The sequence below is a fragment of the Cygnus atratus genome, chromosome 11 (genome assembly GCF_013377495.2).
Source record: "Cygnus atratus isolate AKBS03 ecotype Queensland, Australia chromosome 11, CAtr_DNAZoo_HiC_assembly, whole genome shotgun sequence".
NCBI classification, from domain to species: domain Eukaryota; kingdom Metazoa; phylum Chordata; class Aves; order Anseriformes; family Anatidae; genus Cygnus; species Cygnus atratus.
Window position 1 is genome coordinate 21,957,515 of NC_066372.1, and position 15,185 is coordinate 21,972,699.

Below are 15,185 nucleotides of genomic sequence, written 5' to 3' on the forward strand. Positions count from 1 at the left end.
TGTCAGGGTTAACATATCCATAGACTTCTAGTATAAATCACCATTCCTTTCTGTGAGATTGCCATCTCATTTGCTACACAAAATCTGAAGTACCTTTAGAATAGATGTTTAGTTAGTGGGGTCTGAATTTGGTTGCATTGTAATAGAAATAGCAAAAGAAAAAAAAAAAAACAAAAACCTCTCCTCAGAGAATGATTTGTATAAATTTTAGATACCTTTTTCTAATTGTAGAAATTCTAGACCTTTGATAGCAAAATAGTTACATGAACTCTCCCTAACCCTTCACCCTGTTCATTTAAAGATACAGATAATTTTGTTAGTTTTATTTATTTATTTATTATTTTTAACCCCCCCCGCCCCCCCAAGATTTCAGGTTCACCCATTAAAGTACGATAGAGTTGCATAAACCACTGCAGATAAAAGTCTCTTAATGGAATGTTGGAAAGTAGGTACAACATAGGGATCTGCTAGTAATTTATTTTCTGCTCTTTCAATCCAGATGAACAGATGGATATCTCTATCCCATCACAAGCAAGAGAGCTGATACAGGAGGAGCAGAGGGGAGAGGCGCTGATGCAGGAGCAGCAGAGGGAAGAGGCGCTAGTGGAGATAGCTATCCCATGTATCCCACCAGGACCTTCTGTCCTCCCACAGGCTTCAACTCCAGTGTCCCAGAGTGCCCCAGCCTTCTTTCCTGGATCTTTACCTATACCATCACAACCAGAGTTCTCTCATGTGAGGGTTCATGTAAATATCTTTTCTGACTTTTCCGTGGGGGTATTGCAGAAAATGCGTTTTTGAGCCAACCTCTGTGGTTCTGTGTGGGGTTTCCCTACTAAACTGATTGTCATGATCTTCTCTGTTCCTACCAGTCACAGTTATATGTTGACGATATTTCTCTATATGTGTGGCAGTTTATCCTGCAGAGAAAATACAGAACAGTTTAAGAGGGCATAGTGAGTTACTGAGTGTAGATTTGTTGTCTTTTATTGTACACTAAAAACTTTCCTTGTACTTTTTTTCTTCCTTTCTTTGAAAGGCTTCTACTTTCTCATGCTGAACCAGACATTCTGCATCTCAAACTGTGTCAGAAACTAGACTTCTACAAAGATAGACTTAATCATTATTTGTCATGGAGAAGGCTTGAACAAGGCTTGAACTCACTTAGTGCAAATTTCTTTTAAGTTGCTTATTCTTACCATCTGTTGTTTGCTTTTTGATTCTGGAAGTTAATATTGTTCAAAGGGATTTAACAGACACTTGGTGGCTTTATAGCTCAATATAGCGAATTTAATTAAATTAAGGCAGAAAATACAGGTTGAACTAGAGACTTCAGTAGTTGAGGCAGAGTTTTTCCTTATCTGAAAGTGGTCTTCATGCTAATATAATTATTATAGAGAATCTTCCCAGAACCCTTGTTTGTTTGACTGAGAATAGCTACTGATTTGCCATACTTGCCCTGTACTTCATGATTTGGTGGTAGGAAAGGTGAGCCAAGGATCATGTCTGACTGGCAGAGGTACTTGAAAAGTAATGAATGATGATAATTTCTCGTAGCAAGAGTGTGACAGTTAGCACTCATTTAAATGGATAAAAAAACAAAAAAAAAAAAAAACAAAAAACTTTGTTTTAATCCATAGGTTTGTGCTGAGCTTGTTCTGCTCTGTAATCTAGCATCATCTTCTAGAAATAATAAACAGCCCAATTTGGGATAACCTGATGTTCAGTATGCAACTTTTTTATTTTAGGATATTTTTGTTCCAACTCAGAGCCCAGAGAAGAGACATGAAGGAGAAGAAAAAACTGCTGCTTTAACCTGTTCGTGCTTACCAGGAGACCTCTCTGGAACCACAGATGTTTTGTCAAAGGTGCCTATGGGGGACTCTGTGCCACAGGCTTCTGAGTCTTGTAATCTGATCCTTTCTGTAAGTGAATGTAGCGAGTCTACAAAAGCAGAAGTCAGTTCAGGCTCTCTGAAAACTAGCCAAGATAGTGAAACCTCACAGGTACAGAAGGTTCCTGAATGCAAGGCCTCAGACTTGAGCCTTTGTTCTGTGGAGAACGACAACACAAAACTGAGACTGGATGCAGGCCATCAAGCCCTCTCTGAGAACTGTGAAAAAGCAAAAAAAGAGGGTATAAAGACTGCAGGAAAGCCTGTAATGCAGTTAGTTAGTGCAGGTGAAGCAGGAAATGAGTCATTAGCCCCCACAGCTCATCAAGATCACGGGTGTATTTCTGGAAGTCAAGCTGCTGAAGATCAGTCTGGTCAGCCTGAGATTTTGTCCTGTACTCAGGGCGGAGAAGCACAGTCTGAGGGTTATCCATTGGAAGAGACTTCTGAACCTGAGGCAGTTCCTGAGACTCAATGTGAAGAACAAGAAGAAGAGCTGCAAGTAGAAGAGAAGCAAATAAACGAAGATGAGTCTCTTGTTAACATAACCCTTTCTCAGAGGTTTATTCTTGAAAGGGAGGTACAGAGTCATGAAGACATGGAAGTGGATTTTGCTGGTGGCTCTTGTAAAAATAGCAAAAAATTGTCTGATCAGACCGAAGAATTAGGAAAGGTTGGACCAGAATGCTGTGTAAAAGAAACTTTACAAAGTTGTACTTTTGGCATTGGAGAGGCAAAGAACATGGATAAACTGTCCTCTAAAGCTGCTTCAGAAAACATGCCAAAGCTCAGTAAAGTTTTGTCCAAGCCTTCTGTAGGGGAGTTAATGGAACAACACAACAATTTGTTCCCTAAATTAAAGACTGACATTCCATCAGAAGTGGCATTGTGTGTGAAAAGCTACCCAGATGGTTCAGAATTAGACCAGGCAATGAAAATGGAGAATCAAACGCCACTGCAGGAGAAAGGGATTGACGTGCTTGTGGCTCAGCAGGAGAATTGTATACCGAAGAGTACAGAGGATACTGCTATGACAAGGAATCTGGAGCAAGACGAGAAGATGCAGCCACAGGAGAGGGTAGCTGCTAAGTCTCCCAGTCCTTCCAATGGTAAGTGAATTTAGGTTAGTAGTTCGTAGGTGTGTATACTTTGAATAATGTCAAGGAGGCTGTGTACAGTCCTCAGTGTTTTCGGGAAGCGCTGGTTCTGAATGGATGTTGAACAGCCTATCTTCAGAGCAGCAGTGCAAGTTATTGTCACGTGTGTAAGGTGCCATTCCCTTTTTCATGGTTGCAGCACTGCTGCAGGCAAAAGTGATAAAAAGTAATTCATGCTCCTAACACCCACTTGCTGTTTTATGGTAGAAACTCTGAGCAACATTGAAAACTTGGAGCGTTCTGACCTTGGCAATGCTTACAGATTTCTGTAACGCTTTTTTTTTTTTTTTTTTTTTTTTTTCCTGAAGCAACAATAGCGGTGTCCTTGAAAGGAAAAGGGTCTGTGGTAGTCTATACTTCCCTTTTAGGTGTCCTTACTGTTTTGTTTGTTTGTTTACTTATTTATTTTCTCCTTTCATTCTCAGAGGAGGATTTTCTTTGTGGAGACGTACAGAGCAGCTTTAAGCTAGACATTAATATAGCAAATTTATCTTGAGTAATTTTAAGTTGAATGCTTTTTATTTTCACATAAGCTGCTCTTCAGTAGGCGTTGTCATGAAGCAAAGTCAAAATTGAGAGAAGTCTAACCTATTTTTCATGTATCCTTTTGTATCCCCCTCTCCCCCCCTTCCCCTTTCTTTTTAATCTGGGACGAGATTTTTTGAAGTGAGCTAGAATAAGGAATGGTTCTGTCTGAAGCTTAACCAACAACAGATTGAAAAGTGTTTTGTTTTGTTTTGTTTTTTTTCTTTGAATTGTTTTACCATGCAGCTATGCATAACTGCTGGTCAAGGATGGGAAATAAGTGTCTGGAAACAATGAAAGGGAGCAACCCCAACAATGCTGCCTTAAAGTGTTTGTCTGAATAGAGACATGAACTCTTTATAATGTTACTGTGGTTTCATTTCAGCGTTGAAACCACTTTAACTTGCTGTTGTGTAGTTAAGGAATCTGGAACGCTGTACCTGAGTTTTGTGGAGATTTTGCCTCTTAGTTGGCTCTGTTTTAAAACAGTTCTGTACTCCTCAAATGAGAAAATAATAGAAGACAGCGTTTTATTTGGTATTAAATCATACACATTTTTGTGATGTAACTTTTCATTATAAACTGCAGGATCAGAGAGAAGAAGGAGAGAGAGTTTTCCCCATCTTGTGATGGCAGTAGGTAACTTCCTGTCTCCTGAAGTTGGTGACTGTGAAAGCTGAGTGTCTGGAAACATTAGTTCTCAATAGGTGATTGTTGTCTTTACATCTGAGCAGACCAGTATGTTAGTTTATGTTTACTTGAGTCTTTACACTGATTTAGGTAGCTTATGCTCTGAATTATCTAAGTCATTCGATTATAGTACAGTAGAAGATTAATATAATTGCGGAGTGCTGTTTAAGTTAAATGAGATGTTCAGCAGGGAAGATGTTTATGAACCACCTGGTAGATTCAGATTGACCAGTCTGTGATCTTGTTTTATGGAACCTAAACAGCCGTGGACTAGATTTGAATCGCTCCTAGCGCTTGAAGGTTGTGGTATTGTAGTATAGTCCTATAGTCTGTTCTTCAGAGCTTTGTTCAATGTTTTCTTGTTTTTATTTTGAGAAATTAGTGTAAATACTGCTCATATTTCCTAATGTTTAGTCTTACTTTTCCCTTTATGGACTCAGAGTTGATAACTGGTCTGAGCAATTTTCTGTTCTTTGTCACTGAGAGATCTGTGCTTTGTCAGTGAGGGATATCTCACTTTTGTCCTCTGCCAACTTAAGGTTTGTTTGTTTGTTTTTTATCAAGACCCATATATTTCTTCAAAACTTCTCTGATCAGTCTCACTAGTCCAATATTTTTTGCTATTTTCTGAACTACTTGTTTACTTTTTCCGCTTACGAACTGATCCTGCCATTTATGACAGCTTTGGCTGTTTCTTCCTGATAGCTTTTTGAGTGCATTCTTATATGCTTCCCTCCCCTTTTCTTCAGTTCTTGTGACCTTGAACCGTGCTGACTTCTGGAACATGTGATCCTGTTTGGAAAGGTCAAAATGGCAGATTTCAGAAAGGAACAAGATGAAGAGCTTTCTTCTTTATGTCTGAGCAGACGTAGGTGAGATGACTTTGAAGTGCTAGATGGAGATTTGGATGAAAAGGGATTGAGTGTAATACTTGTGTGTTTTTAATACCAATTTTTCTGACAAGTTTGGGAAATACCCCCCAAAAAACTGTTTAATAGTGTGGAACTGTCTGGCAACAAAAACTTGAGATACTCACAAATAGGATGAAGGTATCGTGCGTTGTAAGTTACAAGTGACAGGTAAATATTCATATCTGTAAAAGTTAGATTACAGTGGGGTAGAGAAGAGAGATTTGAATGCTTATGTATATCACCAGTTTTGGAGAGATTTCCAGCAAAGGATAGCATTTTTCAAGCTGGACTTTACTATTAATATCTGTTGACCTATTTTAAAGCAAAATGAAGCTCAAATTACTTTCAAGCAGCATGGAGCCTTGTGGCCATAGCTTTTTAATATCACTGACATGTGAGAAACACTTCTACAGTGATTGCTTTATTATGAGCTAAGTATATGTTTAGTCATATAAAAATTCCCTTGCTTTAGGGGTTCTGATCTCTTTGCTTAGATTTAAGAACTCCACTTTCTCAATAATGAACTCATATGAATCAGTCTGTATTTTTGAGCACTGTTTAATATACCAGCTATCATATCAATTTAATTGATGTAACTTTTGCACCCATTCTTCTGAATGCGGTTTCACCAATGAAACATTTGAGTGTTTTTTGGTTTTGCTTTCTTTAACATCCCAGAACTAGCGACAAACAGTTTCTTTCAGAACGTTATAACAAAATTCTGGTTCTTGCTGAGCAAGAAAGAAGAGTGTTTCAGTTGACCAGAAATGCAATGATTTCATGCATTTTCTGACTTCAGGTCTTTGTTTGCATGGGGAACCAAGCGCTAAGCAAATGGCATGCTGGAGGCAATTTGGTGTAGTGTTTGTTTTGTCAACTGAGACAGTAGTGTCATCAGTTTCAGACTTAGGGTATGTTGCTGGGATACATCTGAATACACAAATTCTTTTACAAAGTTTGGGGGCTGCCACTTCAATGAGATTTAGGGAAAGCTTTCACTATTGTTTAAAAGAGGTCTGATTGAATCGTGATTCATTTTTCAAATTAGGGGAAAAAAATTCAGTATCAGACTTTGGAGGCTGTGCACAAAATCTGCATTGCCAGGGTTTTAGATACTCTGTGGACCAATAATACCAATCTCTTTGTTAGATTATTTTGTCACCATTTAATGGTATGGATGTTCTATTGTTTTGTTTTTTTTCTTTTTTTTCCCTTCTTTGGTCCTTCCCGTTCAGGGGCTTGCAGTAGGGTCATTGTGCCCATGTGATAGCACTAAACTGAAGACTGAAAATCATGCTCTCTGTGAATTGAGATATTAAACAGTCAGAAGAGAATCAGTCTATTTTGGTATACAATTTCCCCCTGTATTTTCCCTATTATTGAATGTCAGATGCATATGGATGAATATAAGGGCAAAAATGTAGTGGGGAGATACTTCTGGAGAAGTCTCTGTTTCATCATCCAAAATGTATGATTTAGGAACTTTTTTTTTCTTGAATGGGTGTGTTCTTCTCTCCCTCCATGAAAATTCTCACTGTGTTTTCAACCTCTGTAAAGTTCTAGGCATCAAAGGTTCTTGCAATAGGAAGATTGACAGCTTAAATTATATTCTGAGTTTTAAAAAAATAATACCACAACTGTCTTTATTTCACCAGGTATTAGTTTCATTTGATGACCCCTAATTCTGAAATCTTAAAAATCTGATAACTTCAATTTGTGTGGAATCCTGTAAATGGCAAGAATGAAGGTACTTGATATCAGTATTGTAAAATCTGTTTCCTTTCTACTAAGCCATTTTAGATATTAGGGAAGTGTAAAGATACAGAGAACCTCAAATATTATTTAACGTGAAGGTGAGTGATGATGTTTTAGATACTGTGTTCTTAATTTCCTCTAACTAAAAGAAGAAAAATAACTTTTTGTGTAGAAAATAGTACTTTTTTAAAAATAGAATTTAAAAATAAATAAATGAAATTGACTTTTCTGTTAACAAGTGTGGGGCATTTGGTATGCTGGGACTGGATGTCTGAAAACAATGTGGCATGGTCAAGAGAACAGTATAGGTCTTTGAATTTGACAAGAGTATTGGTTCTATTAAATAACCTGTTTGGCAGGACACTGCTGAACTGATGATAAAGATGAGTAGCTATTATATAATGAAGCTGAACGTTATGTTCCACTTCCGTATGGCGTTTCATTGAGTTTGCAATCCCCAGCTTCTTTTTCAAGAGAGCATGAATAAAACTTTTAGTTTGAGGTAATATTTCTCTTGTATATCATACTTAAAACATTTTTCTTAGATAAATCTAAATACAACTTAAAGACATCACGCTTAGCTTGATTTACATTCCAAAGAGAGCTGTAAAATGAGCCATGTTTGGAGAAAATGAACTTGAAAATTAATGCTTGTGGTTGTATTTTGCGTATTTATATTACACTAAATAATAGAGTCATCATAGAATCATAGAACGGCTTGGGTTGGAAGGAACATTAAAGATCATCTAGTTTCAACCTCCCTGCTATAGGCAAGGATGCCACCCGCTAGATCAGGTTGGCCAAGGCCCCATCCTGCCTGGCCTTGAACACTTTCAGGGATGGGGCATCCACAACCTCTCTGGGCAACTTGTTCCAGTGCCCTCACTACCCTTACAGCGAAGAATTTCCTCCTAACGTCTAATCTAAATCTATCCTCTTTTAGTTTAAGACCATTCCCCCTTATCCTGTTGTTATGTATCTGAGTAAAGAGTCCTTCTCCATCTTTTTTATAAGACCCCTTTAAGCACTGAAAGGCCACAGTGAAGTCTCCCCTCAGCCTTCTCTTCTGCAGGCTGAACAGCCCCAGCTCTCTCAGCCCTTCTTCATAGGAGAGGTGCTCCAGCTCTCTGATCATCTTTGCGGCCCTCCTCTGGACTCGCTCTAACAGGTCCCCATCTTTCTTGTGCTGGGGTCCCCAAACCTGGGCGCAGTATTCCAGGTGGGGCCTCACGAGGGCAGAGCAGAGGAGGACAGCCACCTCCCTCGACCTGCTGGTCACACCTTTCTTGATGCAGCCCAGGACACAGTTGGCCTTCTGGGCTGCAAGCACGCACTGCTGGCTCATGTCGAGCCTTCCGTCCTCCAGAACCCCCAAGTCAACCCCTCAGAGCTGCTCTCAATGAGTTCTCTGAGTCCATACTCCTGTCTGGGATTGCCCCGACCTAGGTGCAGCACCTTGCGCTTGTCTTGTTGAACCTCACCCGGTTCACGTGGTGGGCCCGCTTCTCCAGCCTGTCCAGATCCCTTTGGATGGCATCTCTTCTTTCTGTCGTACCAACTGCACCACTCTGCTTGGTGTCATCTGCAAACTTGTTGTTGGTGCACTTGATCCCATCGTCATGTCCTTGATGAAGACCTTGAAAAGCACCGGTCCCAAGACAGACCCCTGAGGGTTACTGCTCATCCCTGGCCTCCACCTGGCCATAGAACCACTGACCACTACTCCCTGGGTATGACCATCAAGCCAATTCCTTATCCGCCGGGCGGTCCACCCTTCAAAACCATATCTTTCCAATTTACAGGTTAGGATGTCACGTGGGACTGTGTCAAAAGCCTTTCAGTAGTCCAGGTAGATGACATTGGTCGGTCTTCCCTTGTCAACTGATGCAGTCACTCCATTGTAGAGGGCCGCCAGACTGGTCAGGCATGATTTGCCCTTGGTGACGCTGTGCTGGCTGTCTCAGGTCACCTCCTTGTCTTGCATGTGCCTTAACACTGCCTCCGGGAAGATCCGTTCCGTGATCTTGGCTTCCAGCAGTTAAGTACATATGATTACCTGATATCTGACACACAGTGTTTACTACTTGCCCTGACAATACAAGACTTGTACTATCAACGATATCAGCTCCAGTACAGAATCGCAGAATATTTGGGATTGGAAGGGGCCTTGAAAGTTCCTCCTTCTCTTGCATGTGCCTTAACATTGCCTCCAGGAGGCAATGTTCCATGATCTTGCCAGGCACAGAGGTGAGGCTCAGTGGTTTGTAGTTCCCTGGGTCTTTCTTTTTACCCTTTGTAAAAATGGGGGTGATGTTTCCCTTTTTCCTGTCACTGGGACTTCGCTTGACTACCATGATTTTTCAAATATGATGGAGAGTGACTTGGTGACTCCATCAGCCAGTTCCCTCAGGACCCTGCTATCCATGTCATCAGGCCCAATAGACTTGCAGTTGTTAAGTTGCATCAGGAGGTCCCGAATTTGCTCTTTACTTACAGTTGGAGGGACTCTGCTCCCTCAGCCCCTGCGTAGAGGTTCGGGGACGCAAGAGACGTGGGAAGCTTGACCACTAGTGAAGACCGAGGCAAAGAAGTTGTTCAATACCTCAGCCTTCTCCAAGTCTGTTGTTACCAGTTCGCTGTCTTCATTTGTCAGAGGCAACGCTCTCTCCTTAGTCCTTTTTTTTTTTTTTTTTTTTTTTGCTCCAATGTAGCTGTAGAACAGCTATAAAGAATAGCTTTTTGCTGTTCTTTGCATCCCTCGCCAAGTTTACTTCTGTCAGTGCATTGGCTTTCCTGATCCCATCCCTGCACATCCAGACAGCATTTCTGTACTCTTCCCAGGGCACATGGCCCTGTTTCCACCCTGTGTGCATTTCCTTCTTTTGTCTAGGTTTGACCAGAAGGTCCTTGTTCAACCATGCCGGTTTCCTACCTTCCCTGCTTGATTTATTGTGTATGGGAATAGAGAGTTCTTGCACCCTAAGGAAAATATCCTTGAAGAGTTGCCAGCTCTGATCAGATCCTCTGTCCCTAAGGACCGTGCCCCATGGGATCTCATCTACTAATTCTTTGAACAGGTGGAAGTTCGCTCTTCTAAAGTTCAGGGTCCTGACTTCGCTCTTAGCCAGGTCCATGTCCCTTGAGATCACATAGGATTGCTCTGTGTTAGGAGAGAGTTCAGGCTTTTGAGATGTTCTGTCTGCTGCCTTCAGACTTCTGAAGTACAATGGAAAAGTATGCATGGTAATATTTTTTTTTCTTGCCATCACTCAGGGACTAAGGTATGAAGAGCTTTAAAGCATCATCCGACTTCTCTTAGAGCAGGTTTGTTCTCACAACAGTTATTTCCAACAGGAGGCTAATCAGCAGATAATGAAGCATACATCAGTATGCACAAACTTTGGGTGAGGACTAGAAGGATCTTGAAGAGTCCAAGAAGCAGGAGTAGAAACCAATGGTGAGGTGGGTAGGGGCACGTCCTCCTGTTTCTGAAGTTGCCTTGAATGAGCTTAAGTGAACTGTTCAGTTACTCTACAAAAAAAACATAGGATGGAATATGATAGAGTACAGGGAGAAAAGGGATGACCTGGAAGGCCTCCAGAAGTACATACGCTTCTTTCTTATTTGCTAATGGAGTCCTTTTTGATGTATCACAGGTAGGTATAAAATACCAACAGAAAACACTGATGTTATCAAGCTTTTGTCCTGTCTAGCAGCACTATTGAGTTCAGAGCAGAGGTAAGAGATGGCTTTTTGAAAGAGAAAGCTGAAGTTCTTAAATGTAAGTCATGGTTTCTGTTGGTTGTGGGTTTTTTTTGGCCCTGCCTCCCCCACACTATACCAGTTTGAATGTAACTCATTGCTCTAGTTTTAGTAGCTGCTTAGATAGTAAAATGTTCCTAGGTCTTCCACATAGTGGTCTTTCCTCTCTGCTTTCTTCTTTTGAAAATATCCTGTAGCATGATCTGCAAGAGCCCTTGGGTAGATGTGTGCACAGAAGACAAAATGGCCATCCACTGATAGTCTTATGTGTAAATCTTCATGTGGCTGAGAGCCATGGTATGTGCCACATCCCTTGTAGAAGTGATGGGTAGGGAGAAGAAGTAGAGCAGAGGGGGCTGTGCATGTGCTGCTGGAGAGCTTCAGGCTGGTTGTCTATGCAGTAGTAGTGTGCAAGAAGCATCACCATATGTAGAAAAGGGAGCGAGACTTACATTTTCATCTACAAGAGAAGAGGATAAATCTGCTTCGCTTAGCTTGATGCACAGTTGGAAGAATCGATTGTCTCCTTATAAGGGTGTAGTTTTGTGCTATGCTGGTAGTTGCTATTTGCACTGTGCTGTAAAACATCCAACTCTCCCTGTGAAAGTTATCTAAGAAATTTTTTATACCTTAGCATTAGCAAACGTGAGAGAGGCAAAGTGAGCCAAAGAAAGACCGGATCTTTTGATGTTGAAAGATAAAAGCAAATGTTATAGGATGATGGTCTTAAGGATATAGGAGAAGATTTTAGAGAAATGTAGCCTTTCATTGTTTGAATGGTTGGTACAGTTAGGTGAAAGTAATTAAGCTTTCAGGCATATTACGCATTTTTTTCAGGTCAGGCATTCATAAGCTATTTGAGAGGAATGGTAACTGGCCTTTTGATATGCAGTGTACCACAAAGTATGAGTATCATTGTGCTGCGAAATACCTGCCCACTGCAAAAACATGCTGGAGTCCCTAGGATGATCTTAAGGATATTGCAGTTGCTGAACCATATCTTTAAAACCTGTGACGGTATAGCAGCTGATGGTGAAGATGAGTTTCCAAAAGGACAGTAAATAACTTTTTACTGGCTTTTTTTTCCTTTTTTTTTTTTCTCCCCTGTGAGTGGATTATGTCTTTGTCATGTATTTATGGCATCATTTCCCCCAAGGTAGTTGTGTATATTATATGTTAGCATCTTGTGTAACTGTAGAATGATGCACTCTACGTCTGGCTATAACTAAAAGTTGTATGTGAGTATCTGGTGCTAGCTCTTGAAACCTTTACTAGAAAATTTCCAATACTGTTTAGTTTTGTTATTTTTTAATACATGCCTATTAAAATTAGAAGTTACAATGTGACTTGCATCGTTTGAGCAATATTTTGGGAAAACGAAGGTTAGGAATAAAGATGATGAAAACCAATTATGACCATAATGTGGGGGGGAAATGGTTATTCTTTTAATCTTATTTAAAAATTCCATTTGATTTGGAAAGACTGATGCTTGCGTATTAATGTCCTTCTGGTGGCAGCTGTCAGCTGGTTATAAAACTGCAATATCTGTTATTTCCCTTAAAAGTTTACTCTGGCAAGTTTCCGATGTTATGGTCTAAGTGTTCATTGACTGCTGCTATATATTCAAGCTCATAGGTAGATATCTGAATCACAGAACGGCTGTGGTTGACTTCTGCAGGTCATCTGGTCCAACTCACTGCTCAAGTGAGATCACCTTGAGCAGGTTGCACAGGACTATGTCCAAGTGGGGTATATCTGCTGACCGTTTACCCAAGGCTAATCATATGGTGGTTTGGGTTGGAAAGAACATTAAAGCTCATGTAATTCTAAACCCCTGCCATGGGCAGGGACACCTTCCACTAGATCAGGTTGCTCAGGGCCTCATCCAACGTGGCCTTCAGCACTTTCAGGGATGGGGTATCCACAGCGTCTCTGGGCAATCTATTCCAGTGCCTCACCACACTCATAGTAAAGAATTTCTTCCTAATGTCTAATCTAAATCTATGCTCTTTTAGTTTAAAACTGTTGTCCCTTGTCCTATCACTACACGCCCTGATGAAAAGTCCCTCCCCATCTTTCCTGCAGGCCGCCTTTAAGTACTGGAAGGCTGGTATAAGGTCTCCCTGCAGCTTTCTCTTCTCTAGACTAAACGACCCCAACTCTCTCAGCTGTCTTCATAGGGGAGGTGTTCCAGCCCCTCTGATCATCCTCGTGGCCCTCCTCTGGACCCATTCTAATAGGCCTATGTCTTTCTTAGGCTGGGGACCCCATAGCTAAACATGAGGTCTCACAAGAGCGGAGCAGAGGGTAAAAATCACTTTCCTCAACCTGCTAGCTACACTTCTTTTGATGCAGCCCAGGATACAGTTGGCTTTCTGGGCTGCAAGTGCACATTGCCAGCTTGTGTTTAGTCTCTCATCAACCAACACCCCAAGTCCTTCTCCTCAGGGCTGCTCTCAATCTGTTCTCCACCCAGCCTACATTTGTGCTTGGGATTGCCCCTACTCAGGTGTAGGACCTTGCACTTGGCCTTGTTGAATTGCATCAGGTTCACATGAGCCCACTTCTCCAGTCTGTCCAGGCCGCTCTGGAAGGCATCCCTTCCCTCCAGTGTGTCGACTGCACCACTCAGCTTGGTGTCATCTGCAAACTTGCTGAGAGTGCACTCGATCTCACTGTCCATGTTGCCGACAAAGATGTTAAACAGCACCTGTCCCAGTACCAACCCCTGAGGGACACTGCTCATCACTGGTTTCCGCTTGGACATCAAGTCATTGAACGCAATTATTTGAGTGCAACCACCCAGCCAATTCCTTACCCACCAAGTGGTCCATCCATCATGTCAACGTCTTTCCAATTTAGAGACAAGAATGTCATGCAGGACAGTATCAAATGCTTTGCACAAGTCCAGGTAGATGACATCAGTTGCTCTTCCGTTATCCATGGTGATAATACACCATTCTGTGCAAGGTTAGGTTATTAATTCAGGCAACACATAGCTCTGCCAGTACAGTTGTGTCCTAACTTTCATTTTTGTTTCTGGCCTTGTTTCTGTTCTCTGTGCAAAATCCTGAGCACTTCTCAAGAAAACCTGCATTCTGCAGAAGTCCTTTTCACATGAGGATATTTAGTCTCACTTTCATCTAGCTTCTGGAGACAACTGTGTCAAAGTAGACCACAGTCCAGACTTTGACCGAGAGAGACTTTCCACGTGAAAAGTGAGGAAGATCAGTTAGAGCAGCAGTCCTGAGTCCACTAACTGTTTTTGTACAGGATAGCACCAGGGTTATGCTTTTCCTCATTTCCACACCACAGTGATCTTTTGCTTTTTGTACTTGGACTAGAGTATGCTCCTGAAATTACTAATCCTGGCTCTCCCTGTCTTTTAGGAACTCCGTTTCATTTTACTTTGCCAAAGGAGGGTGATATCATTCAGCCCTTGACCAGCATAACACCACCTCTTACTGGCCAGCTTAAAATGGGACCTAGAAGACACAGCACACCAATTGGTGAGTTTGACCTGAATGGTTCTCTTCAGTTTGGAACTTTTTATTCTAGATGCAGGATCATAGGATAGCTCAAACCTGTCTTGGCAAAAAACATTGCTGCTGTATGAGGAGGGCTCATCCCTCTTGGTTCTTTCCTCGGTCTCTAATGAAGATGTTTGCTACCTGAGTATGGGGTTGTACGGAACACATCTTCCTTCAGTGTATTCCCATATATAACTCCATTAAAGAATGCAAAAGACCCCTTTGAGTAGTGAAAGCACTTAAACTAAAAGAAGGTTGTTCCCAATATTCATCTTTTTGCAAGACTTTCTCTGCTAGGTTCACAAAATAACAGCTTGGATGTGTTGGAGAAAAGGAAGCGTATATTTCTGGTAAATAGTAAATCATTCTGCTCTCATCACAAGCTACAGATGATACTTGTGCTAAAAAACTTTGATGCTTTCAGAACTCTAGGATGACCAGATAGGAATTTCCACTACTGCACTATCACTAATAATGCATGCAGTGAAGCATTTTCAAAACCAAACCAGGCCCTGAACCACAGCAGTGGGAACCACAATGGCTACTTCCATTTTTACTTCTTTGTTTTCCTATTTTCAGCGGCTGATAGTTGTCCAGACAGCACTATAGCAACTAGTGATGTTACAGCTGAGGGTACAATGGGTACCAACAATGTCACCATGGAAAGTGCAGTGGTATCAGCAGATGTGTCAGAAGTGTGTGAAAAAGGAGATTCTCGTGTAGTTCCTGAAGCTGATGCAAAACTCTCTCTGCAAATGAACCTTGTTACCCCTGTGAATGATGGGAGTGAGGAATCCCTGCGGTTCTGCTTGGAAAGTAAGAGACTGAAACCTCGGAACATACAGGTTGTACTAGACCTCAACCCTGACTTAGAACCTCGCCATGGCATTCCCTGAGACGGTCTCTGAAATCTTGTAGATTTTCTTTTTGGGCAGTGAGAAGAGAGGCCTCTGTTGTGGGG

At 41.3% G+C, this 15,185-nt stretch overlaps 1 protein-coding gene across 4 annotated transcripts in view; it reads left to right on the forward strand.

Moving 5' to 3' along the window:
* Positions 1–15,185, forward strand: part of TP53BP1 (tumor protein p53 binding protein 1) — a 49,180-nt gene that overhangs the window by 16,888 nt on the left and 17,107 nt on the right. For 3 of the 4 annotated variants that reach the window (XM_035568902.2, XM_035568899.2, XM_050712929.1), the window contains 4 exons: positions 500–747; positions 1,749–3,003; positions 14,084–14,203; positions 14,804–15,040. In XM_035568902.2, the coding sequence (XP_035424795.1) occupies positions 500–747; positions 1,749–3,003; positions 14,084–14,203; positions 14,804–15,040 (1,860 nt within the window). The remainder of the gene's footprint in view (positions 1–499; positions 748–1,748; positions 3,004–14,083; positions 14,204–14,803; positions 15,041–15,185) is intronic. The other variant, XM_035568900.2, reaches the window with a different exon arrangement.